The 11,974-nt window shown below is 35.1% G+C and overlaps 1 protein-coding gene across 1 annotated transcript; it reads left to right on the top strand.

The window, feature by feature from the left end:
• The first annotated feature begins 1,751 nt into the window (after nt 1-1,751).
• LOC127075688 (U-box domain-containing protein 4) lies at nt 1,752-3,163 on the top strand. Its single transcript, XM_051017148.1, has one exon. The coding sequence runs from the start codon at nt 2,006-2,008 to the stop codon at nt 2,984-2,986; it is 981 nt and encodes a 326-aa protein (XP_050873105.1). The 5' UTR covers nt 1,752-2,005; the 3' UTR covers nt 2,987-3,163.
• The last annotated feature ends 8,811 nt before the right edge of the window (nt 3,164-11,974 follow it).

Below are 11,974 nucleotides of genomic sequence, written 5' to 3'. Positions count from 1 at the left end.
ACCTGATTTTATAAAAAAGAAATAACGAATGAAATATTGAGAGAGAATAAGGGTTTTAGTCTTGTGTGGTAGTGTGTATTGTAAGCCATTCATTCATCCATAGATGATTGAATTAGACTGATTTTTGAGTTGTAATTTGTCAACTCTAAGCTTTGAAGCATGAGTGTGTGTTTACTTGATTGAAGCTTTTAAGCAAGATCAAGTATGTGTCTTTAAATAGTGTCTTCTTTTCATTGTAATTCTTGTTTTATATCACTGCTGTGATTGAGGGGGAGTGAGTAGGATCTCATATCTAAGAGTTCTTAGGTAGAAGTCACACGTGTAGAGATTAGGTGAAAAGACTGTAACTTGAAGTTGTTTACTGAAAGTCTTTGAACTGATTCTGTTTAGTGGATTTCCTTCCTGGCTTGGTAGCCCCCAGACGTAGGTGAGTTTGCACCGAACTGGGTTAACAATTGCTTGTGTCTCTTGCATTACTGTTCTTTATCTTTTATCCTGTTTGTATTGTTCAGATATTAGTGACGTGACATTACCTTCGACATCTCATATCTGATACCAGAATTTTAATGATTTCTCTTGCCTAATTGGAATGTTGACTCAATGTGCTCATTCCAAAGGTTAAAAATGCAGACATTGTCGACCAGTTTATACCAATAGCTCTAGCAAACTTCAAATTCAAGATAATCTCTAAAATTTTAGCTGACACACTAGAAGTTATCATGCCCAATCTAGTCTAGCCTTCAATTCATCTTGTATGGTTCCTTGGCAGTTAAGCAACATTTGACAGAATTGCATTGTAATCACAAGAAATATGAACTTCTTAGTCACTCACTTATATAGATAAGATAACACATGTGCTGGCAATTTGGTTAATCTTGGTCTTAGTCTAGATGATTTTTGTTGGTGGGATGTTCCTCCACCCGAATTAGGGGGAAAACAAAAAAAAATAATAAAATAATTGTAGATCTAAACCTCAAACAGCCTGCATATCAATTTTTTCAATAATGAACAGAGTACAAGAATCACAATCAGAAGAAACAATGAGGAATTTAATTTTAAATAAGGATGTAGAGATATCAATGGTCATCCATTGTTATAAAAATGTGTTTTGATTTAAGTGTTGTTGTTGTTGCGTTTTGAAAATGAAAATAGTTGAGATTTATACAATATTTTTGAGACAGTATTTATGGAAAGAGAGAAAGAGGGTGTGACATTTAGGGTTCCAAAAAATCATATGAATGTTGAATATTTATAATATATATATTAAAAACAAAAAGGTGTTTTATTAAAAATTTAACTAAATAGATCAATTAAATTAATAGAATCGTTTTAAAAAATTATAATGTAACACTTTTTAATTAATGGAACAAAACAAAATAATAGAGTAAAGTAAGAGACCAAAAAATAATTTATATATATATATATATATATATATATATATATATATATATGGGCTGGAGGCTTCTGACTCCCGGTTTTAAATTTTTTTACTATTTAAATGTAATTAACTATCTCTTTAATGTTCCTAAATCTATATTTTTACTCGTAATGAATGAAAGTCAACATTTAAGAAAAAAAATTAAAGATAGTATATTAACCGTGTAAATTTTTTTACATCATTATCAAATAGAATTATAATGTTCTATTATATTATATGATTTTAATATTTTAAAATTAAATATATGATTGGATAGAATGCACGTCTCTCATTGGTTTGAGAGTGAAAAACATTAGTAGTGCATAGTTTTTTTTTTTATAAAAAAAATCAGTATGAAAAGGATCTTATCCAACTGAAAACAAAATAAGTAGAGAATGTATGAAACTTCCATGACTTTTGGTCACATAAAAAGTTGTTAAGACGTGTTTGCCTTTCCAATCTTCATAAACCCATTCTCATAATCTTTCCCCAAAAACCACTACGCGTTTTTTCTCCATCTCCCTCCAAACCAACCACCGCACCAATTCCCAAACCAACACCACCCACCGAACCTCCCTCTATACCAAGATGGACACAAAACACCGCGCCGTGCGGAACCTAGTCTCAAAGCTAAGCTCCGTTTCCGAACGAACCCGAATCGAAGCTCTCTGCGAGCTTCGGCAAATGTCAAAACAAGACCCGGAAACCCGACCCGTAATTACAGAATCAGGCGCGATTCCGTACCTAGCAGAAACTCTCTATTCTTCTTCTCATCCGTCGCAAGAAAACGCAACCGCAACGCTTCTTAACCTTTCCATAACAGAAAAAGAACCTATCATGTCCACACGCGGTGTTCTCGACGCGCTCGCACACGTTATATCTCATCATTCTTCAACCTCCGCCGCCGCCGCTGTTCAATCCGCCGCCGCTACAATTCACAGCCTTCTTTCGTCTGTCGATGATTACCGTACTGTCGTTGGATCCAAACGCGAGATCGTTTATGCGCTTGTTGATATCCTCCGTTGTCACCGTTCATCACCGCCGCGAACGGTTAAAGACGCGTTGAAAGCGCTTTTCGCAATCGCGCTTCATCCGTTAAACCGTGGTACTATGGTTCAGTTTGGTGTTGTTCCGGCGCTGTTCTCTCTCATCGTTAACGATGGTAGAGTAGGGATAGTTGAAGACGCAACCGCCGTCATCGCGCAGGTTGCCGGTTGCGAAGAAAGCATTGAGGCTTTCCGGAAGGTTTCCGGTGTTGGGGTACTCGCGGATCTACTCGATCTTGCGACTGGTTCTAGTATGAGGACGAGAGAAAATGCAGTGTCGGCGCTGCTTAATCTTGTGCGATGCGGCGGAGATGCGGTGGCCGGAGATGTTAGAGACGCCGTAGCTTTTGGTGCGTTGGACGGAATTGGTGATGTTAGAGATAAAGGGAGCGCTAAGGGGAAGAGTAAGGCTACGGAGTTGATGAAGGTGATGCTTGGTAATGGTCATAGTAATGTCGTTTTCAATAGTGGTTCGTCGTTTGGTTCTTCTCCGATGAATGAATTTAGTGGATCGTCGTTTTGAGTAGTGGTTGGTCGTTTTGTTCTTTTGTTTAATCCAAGTCTTAGGCTGGTGGATTGTGTACAAAACTAGATTACTTGTTATGATTCTATTGATTGTTATTATTATGATATGATAAATATCATGACATGTTGTACATTCTAACAGAAAAAAAGCTTATAAATTGCAACTTTTTGGTTATTCTTCTGCTGTGTGTGGAGTACTTTAGATTTAAAACTTGGTTTGATTTGATGTTGAGTTTATAATTTGTGAAAGATCTATAACTCAAAATATTGAATGAAATATTTAAGTGCTGGTCGATTAAAACATGGATAATGTGGTTAATTCTTCACTAACACACTCTATTTTGAAATGATGAAATTTTGTAATGCAAATAATGTAGCTACAATCTGGAGAATGGATTAATATCGACTCTTTGATTTCAATGAAACGGATAGGAAGCCTTGACAGCAAGAATTCGTCCTTTTCCGACTGCAGTGAATTAGAATCCCCACGATCTGTGATGATAAAAACTTTATGCATAAGAGTATGTGATGTGATGATTAATAAAGAACATTTTAAGCACAAATCTATACATAATATGTGAGGCGTAACTTGCTGAGAAAATTTTTATTTTACAATCTATTTTGATGTAATTATAAAAACAATATATTTTTATGAATAAAATATATTTTTAAAAAATGGGTTGTGTTCAATTGAAAAGTTAGTTGTAAAAAATTAATATCAAGTTCTAAAAATTGAATTTTTGTGTCTAAAACTGGTTGTAAACTAAAAACTGATTACGTCACATCTGAAACTGGCTGTAAACTAAAAACTGATTATAAATTTTAAAATCGGTTATGAAATATGTAATTGGTTATGAATTTGGGTTATGGATGTAATCTATCTAGGTTATGCATATAATCTATTTTATAATGAGTTTTGTAAAAATAAACCCATTTATATGATCTTGTTATAAAAATTGGTTATGATAAATGGTTATAGAGTGGTTATGGATTGGTTAAATCGGTTATGATAAATGATTATTGAGTGATTATGGATTGGTTATGCGGAAAAAAAATCAGCCATGAGATAGGGTAGGTGAATTGAATTAATATTTTTATATTAGATTGAAATAATTTTAATTAGGCTCTAGAAGAGAATATCACATCACTTAATCAACCCAAAAACTATCATAAAGGGCCACATAATAATTCGGGTGATGGTGACTTAACGAGTTATTGGTCACACGATCCGACCCATAATGCCTAAGGCATGATTGTCCAACCCAAGTTCATGCCCATCAAGGAACAACTGCTTTCTTACGCATTAGATCGTGTGTCCCTAAAAGGGACGATGTTACCACTTTCTCAAGGAAGAAACCACTCCTTCCTACTAATGGAAAGGATCGGTCTTTCTGTTCTCACGCTCTAGTCAAGCTGTTGGGAGGGAATCTGTTCCTCACTCAAAAATTTGATCCACAATCTAGACCTATAAATATCTCAAATGATTCATTCATTATTCACATATTCAGCATATATAAACCATTTGGTGTCCATTTACGTGAGCAAGATTCCATTTATTGTATTTTTCACAAGTAGAATTGGCATCCACCGTAGGGCCTCAGTAAAACTTACATAAATTAAATCCTCACTTAATACTCAATTGCATCGGCCATCTCTATTATTATGGTGAAGTACTGGCAGCGGCGACTACGAGTTCTTAGTAGAGATATGAGTTGTTATGGATGAGTTGGATCGCTCCAGCAAAGCGCTATATGATAACGTCTTGACCCTCTAGAAATGGCATTGTCATGACAACCTACCCGAATACGAGGATGTCTTGGATCTCGAGCATCTCTCCAAGAAAATTTGGAGTCCCCCGTACTAGAAAACTTCAAACTGTCATCACTTGTGAAGTTTTGATAGAAAAAAAGACCCCTAGGAACTCATCATTTACATAAATACTCATATAGAAATAATTGACGCTTCTAACTCCTTGAAATGTAAGCTTTTGTCCAGCATTTTCATGGAGGAAGATCTCATGTGGCTTATGAACCTCTTCCGATAATCGGTGACCAATTACCGACACCTCTCGAGGAAACTGATCCATTACTTTTAGGCTTACCAAAAGGTTTCAATGACCAGTCTATTTAATGTCCATTAAGGGCACTTCAAGTCCCTAATCCCCACTTAGTTCAATACAGTGACTATAAAGATAAAAGGTCCAAACCAGGATATGTTCGTGGAAACATTCTAGAATTGTTTGAATGCGAGACACTTCAACGAGTCTCTCGTCCAAAAACATGTCGTTTCCATGAATAACATTATGATGCGGTTTGAGTGTTATATTAAAGGGGAAAGGGGAAATTCATAAAATAAGGCCAAGAATATCAAAGAGTGTGCCTCCAGTGGTTGCGATTTGTTGTAGTAACAACGCATGATGTAATGCCCCAGATTGCTTTCAGGATTGCCGACTGATCCCACAAACCAACACGAGTATTTTCATCATAATTTGTCCTCACTCACACGATTTTCGGGAAACTTCCCATAAGACCATCCATCCAAATACTACTCCAAGTCAAGCACGCTTAACTATGGAGTTCTTATTTGTTAGGCTACCGAAAAGAAGATGCATCTTATTGGTATAGGTAATACCAATCAATCCATATAATCCTTCCTTCAACCATATAGTCTCATACCTGCACAGCCTCAAGGTCCTCTCATTATAATGTGAATTTGGACAACTAGCCCTCGCCCTCTTCGGCCTCAGATGTTACAACCAATCCCTACCCTCTTCATCCTCGGGTGTTACATGCCCACCAACTTCCGTTTGGTACATTCCTTAACCATATCGTACTATGAGCGGTATCCATTTTTAATGCCTCATACTACTTTCAGGATTATCGACTGACCCCAAAAAGTAACGTGAGTCTTTTCAACATGTTTTTTCCTCACTCACACGCTTTCTGGGAAACTTCCCAGAAGGTGATCCATCCAAATGCTACTCCAAGTCAAGCACACTTAACTATGAAGTTCTTATTTGTTAGGCTACCGGAAAGAAGATGCATCTTCTTTTTGTTAGCCTAACAAATAATAACTCCGTAGTTAAGCGTGCTTGACTTGGAGTAGTATTTGGATTGATGACCTTCTGGGAAATTTATTGGAAAGTGTGTGAATGAGGATAAAGCATGCCGGAAAGGATCGTGTTTGTTTGTGAGGTCAAACGGTAATCCTGAAAGTAGTCTGAGGTGTTACATATGAGCCACTACACTTTTCCTGTTAGGAACATATAGACTTTCAAATGTAGTGGGAGATCCAAAGATAACTTTACCCCCTTTAACACTCGCCGAGAGATAATATGGAGTGAAGTTCTACACACTCACGACATCCCACCTCCACCAACTTATAAACCAAAGATCACGGGGTCTGAGCTTGTTAGGTGGTTAAAATACCACAAGGTGAAAGGTCGTCACACTAACGACTGCCACCAACTCAAAAGGTAGATTGAATGGCTTATTCAAGAAGCCCGCTTAAATAAGTTGGTGGCAATCAAGAGTAATATAACCTTTCAAGAAGTCAGTGGAAATCAAGAGTGACTTCTTTAGTCAGTTTTACTGGCAAACAATTCCAAGTGAAAGGTTATATTACTTTCAAGTAGATGTTTAGATTGAAGGATAATGCCAAAATGATAAAAGCTAGGTATCTCATTGTAGATTTCCCATTCTCCTACAAAAAAAAATCATCAGGATACGTGTTTTTAATCTCCTAGGGGCTACCCTCTGAACACTATACTTGAGCATGAAGTATCCACTAAATAACGGGCTTATTAGTATAATCCAAAGAGATGAACATACCACTCATAAATTCTACCAAGATAATTTAAGGATCAAAATATTGTGATGGTTGTATGCATTATACCATAACCAAACATATGTGGGGTGAACTTTGTAGATTTAAACCCCAAATAAGAATATTAAACATAAAGGCTTATGTATATAGAATATTTGAAGGAGGTTCAAACTAGGCTGTTGGAATTCCATACCACGAAGCTGGGCATCTCCATGACAAATGCCGAAGAGGAGGAGCCGGTTTCCCTGCTTCGGAAAAACATCGACTTATTCACTTGGATTCCTTCTAATATACTAGGGATTAACACTAGAGTTATATTTTATCGCCTTGCCATCAACTCCACAGTAAGGTCAGTAGTACAAAGAAAACAAAAACTAGGTTAATAGAAATGAGCAGCCATCGATGAGGAAGTTAGGAGTTTTAAAGAAATTGGTTTCATAGCTGAAATTAAATATCCAACTTGGTTGGTGAATGTACTGTTAGTTCGAAAGGTATCTCAAAAATGTAGAATGTGTGTGGATTTCACTTATTTGAACTTGGTGTGTCCTAATGACTCATACCCATTGACAAACATTCATAGGTTGATCAACGGGTTATTGAGATACAAGACTTTAAGCTTTATGAAAGCCTACTCTGATTACAACTAGATCAAAATGGACCTTATGGATGCAACCAAGGCTATATTCATGTCTAATAATTGCAACTATTATTATAAGATCATGCCCTTTATACTAAAGAATACATGTGTCATTTATCAAAATCTGATGGTCGTCTCTTTTTCTAATCTGATAGGATGCAACCTTGAGGTCTACATATACGACACGGTTATGAAGACCTTCTAAGAAGGTAATCACTGCAGCGATATGAAGGATATTTTAAAGTCAGTAGGGGATTATAACATCCGCTTGAATCCCTCCAAATGTTCCTTTTGGTTTTAGGCGGATAAATTTATAGGTTTCATGTTAAATAAAAGAGGAATCACTACTACAAAATATACCTTTCGTAACATGTTATTACCTCGGCTATTCAATCAGTTGAAGTAGGTGATATTTAGGCACCTGCATTCTTTTATTATTAAAATACTTTTCACTATGGTCCTTAATAACAACCGTGTGAAAAGTAGGAAGATGTCACTTTTAACCACGGTTGGGATTCCAACCGTGGTGAAAAATGGTGTCTGGTCATAGGTTCAAATCACAACACCAACATTTTTAGTCTTTTTAGTTATTTATAACCCACTTTTCACCACGGTTGGAATTCCAATTGTGGTGAAAAGTGGTGTTTGGTCATGGGTTCGAATCCCAACACCAATATTTTCTATTTTACTTATTTTTAAGCCATTTTCACCATGGTTGTAATTCCAGCCGTTGTAAAAAGTGACACCTTTTTGTTTTTTTAAAGATACATAACGTTCTTAGTTCATTCACTTTTGCCCTAGACGTACTTAGACAGACTTCATCTCCTACCTCCAAACTTCTTCCATTTATGAAACGCTATTCCTCCACCAAACCAAACTTGAAAACATCATTTCTTCCATAAACGAAACTTAAAAACATTTCTTCCATTAACTAGTTTTGAAACTCCATAATATCTTTTCCAAATTGAACGAGGCATGGAAAGCACATATTCAACTTAGCAACGTTAGTTGTTGTTGTTGTGCCAGGTAAAAAAATTTAATTTAACGATTATATTTATTTATTTTGTTGTTGTTCTGATTGTTTTTCTTGTTGTTATCGTCGTCGTTGTTGTTGTTGTTCTTGTTGTTTTTTGTTGTTATTATTGTTGTTGTTTTTCTTGTTCTTGTTGTTGTTCTTGTTGTTGTTCGTGTTGTTCTTGTTGTTGTTAATGTTGTTGTTAATGTTGTTGTTATTGTTGTTGTTCTTATTGTCTTTATTATTGTTCTTATTTTTATTATTGTTCTTGTGTTGAAAATATTTAATATTATATATTGTGATGAAAATTATCACTGTAGTCAGGAAAAATATGTGGCAAAAATGAAAAATCAGGTTGACTTACAACCAAGGTTGTTTGTTATAACTATGGTTATATGTAGCACGCTTTCCAGCTTATTACCATAGCCAATAGACTGTGGTTGTAAATAGCCTACTTACAACCATATGCTACCTCACCACGGTTTCTCTAATGTGATTATAGGGTTTTCACTATCGGGATTATATGTGTTTTATATAGTAGTTAATAGAGGCAGACCTTGATAAATGTTAGGCCATCATTAACATGAGGATTTCCACCACACTTAAAGCAGTATAATAGTTGATAATATGTATGGACTCCCTCTCCATATTCCTTTCTTGTGTAGAGGACAAGGATTTCCATTTCTTCATCGCTTTGGAGAATAAGCAAAAGTTTGAATGGACAAAAGTGTGTGAAGAAGCATTCAGAAGGTTAAAAATACGTTAGGTGACTCCACTAGTGTTAACAAGCCTGGTAGAAGGCACATAATTATTCCTCTGTTTACCAGTGATGATAGAACAATGAGATGTGTGCTTTTCCAAGAGAGGGGCAATAGTTAAGAGCCAATATATTTTGTCAACAAAGTATCAAAGGGTTCAAATATGTGTAGCGGTAAATTCATGATCATCAAGCTATGGATAAGCTAGACGTCAAATAACAAGAGTCGCCACCGCGCTTTTATTGTTTCCAAGGGAAAAGGGAAAAGTACGAACAAAACCCAAAAGTAAGAAGTTTTCAAATAAAAACTAATAAAATGTCAGAGATTACAGGTAATGGGGTTGGTTACACAAAGGGAAGGTGTTAGCACCCAAAGTGTCCAAGGTTCTCCTAGGGAGCCCTTTTTTGTATGCATATGTATTTTATACAAAAATGATGTTTACAAACAAATAGAGTGAGGGGATGAGAAAAGAATTCATTAATTATAGTTTTGTGTTTGACAAGACCTTCAGACTTGTGTCTACGTACCAACATAAAAATGAGGGATCAAAACCTCTAGTTCGTGATACAAATTTCAAAGTGGATGCATTGCTTTTAATAAAAATTAAGTTTGAAAGGCACAAAGGCCTAAAAATGGTTTGAATGAGTTAGTTCTTCTTGGCCTTTTTTTGAAAGTTTAAGTCAAGTATAGTTAAGTTTATTTACAAATTTGATTTAAGAAAAGAAGTTTGAAAATGCAATGGCATAAGGCCAAAGTTTCTATCTTTTTGTAAAGTGGTCAAAGTTTAGAACAAAATAAGTTCAAACAAAGAAAAATTTAAAAGGAGGAAGAGGTTTTGTAATTTAAGAAATGGGGAGAAGATGAAGAGACTAATCCTATGCACAAAATTAAAAGTTAAGGGTTGAAAAGATCTGACCAATGGGTAGCAATCCAATAGACAAGAATGTCAATAGAAATCCAAATTTCCTTGGACATTTAGAATCAAGAAACACACAAACGCACAATTATATAAATCTTGAAGAGCAAGGCATTAAATAAAGATAGCCACATCCAAGCTTATCCACTCCATGATCTTCTTCAAAATTAGCCCATGTAACAAATGAATTCCACAAGTCACGGGTTCAAAATAACAGTTTCATAATGATCATGTTGCAGATGAACTCAAAGGGATCTTGAATGATGTATCAGATGAAGCTTCAAATTGAAGTCACTTGGTTTCACAAAATTTGGCATTGACCAAGTCCTTTAGCATAGGAATGTTGCCTAAATTCTAAGTCCATTTGTCCAAGATCAAGTCAATAGTCCACACAAAAGTTTTTTAGGATTTTTGTTGTTATTATGTACATTAATGGTCAAAGACCACACAAGCAAACAAAGTATACATAAAATGGAATATATCACACAATATGGTCCAAGTGGACAAAGTGAAAATTGCATTAAAATAAACAATTAGAATGGTATGAATAATGGGAAATGAATAAAGACTAAAATTAAATGACATTAAAGTAAATGGCTTGAAATTAAAAGTTAGTTGTTAATGAGTTAGAAGTTAGTATTGTTTTGCTTTTGCTTTTCATTTTTTAAGTCATTCTTTGGAGAATACTCAACCCACTTATCACAAACATGAATCCTTGAGCCAAGACATCTTCCAAAGGAAGGAAAAAAGGCCAAGTTTCCACACAATACCATGAAAGAGGGGAGACTTACAATCTCACTAACTAGAACGCTATGCCTTTTGTGTCACAAATTTAGCACTATGTTAAACAATCGTAATTGGACTTATGTAGAAGTCACAACTATTTGAGGTCGGGCAATCGAATTTTAGTGTTAATGCATGTTAGAGACATAGTATAATGGACTATGCTCATGAAACATACCACACACAAAAATAATATGCAAAAGAGATGGCCTAATCTCTTCCATATTTATGTTGATTTTTCAATCAACTAGCTATAGGATTTTAAGATATCATAGGCCAAATGAGATGAATGCATAAAGAATGGGAATGAGATGAAGAGGGAGGGGAATGGATCAAAACTCAAATTGGTCAAAGGAGGACTTTTACCAAATTAATAGCATCCATTCATTTTGGGAGATGGAACGTACATTCCACTAATCCCCTAAATCCAATGATATTAACTTGACAAAGTCAAATCAACCTTGACCAAGGCCCAACAACAAGAGTCGAACTCAAACAAATCATCACAATTGGTCAACACAATTAACTGATATTTATTCAAATTAAAAAGACTAAAATAATACATTTAAATTAAATATGGTTTGTCAAATTCCTAAAACCTCATCAAAACACCAAAGAAATGGCCATGAGATTTATCATAGGTTAAACAAGGTCAAAGGACCTTGGAGAAAAAAATTCAGAATTTTTAAAGACTTAAAAGTATTTTTAAACAATTAAAAACAAATACAAAATCAATTAAATCATGAAAAATATTAATAATGATCCAAAAAATAATTTGAATTCAAAATAAGAAAGAGGAAATTTTTTGAAATTTTTTGGTGAAACTCTCATATTTTTTGGATCAATATTAAAATTAATATGAATTAATAAAAATAAAAGGATTAAAATGAAAATCAGAAAATAACAAAAAATGTGGACCACTTGATCTCCCTCATTAGTTGAGGTGGCAGATCAAGTGGTCCTCAGCGCGCGTTCCAAAATGGGCACTAGTCAATGCACTGCAGGGATGATATTTAAAACCAACGCACGAGATTAAAATGTTTTGTAAGGAT

The sequence above is a fragment of the Lathyrus oleraceus genome, chromosome 4, assembly GCF_024323335.1.
Source record: "Lathyrus oleraceus cultivar Zhongwan6 chromosome 4, CAAS_Psat_ZW6_1.0, whole genome shotgun sequence".
Classification (NCBI taxonomy): Eukaryota; Viridiplantae; Streptophyta; class Magnoliopsida; order Fabales; family Fabaceae; genus Lathyrus; species Lathyrus oleraceus.
Note: the sequence above shows the minus strand (reverse complement) of the source record. Positions and strands in the feature narration are given on the sequence as shown.

Coding starts and splice junctions, on each gene's coding strand:
- LOC127075688 (XM_051017148.1), top strand. CDS start 2,006: ATGGACACAAAACACCGCGCCGTGCGGAACCTAGTCTCAAAGCTAAGC.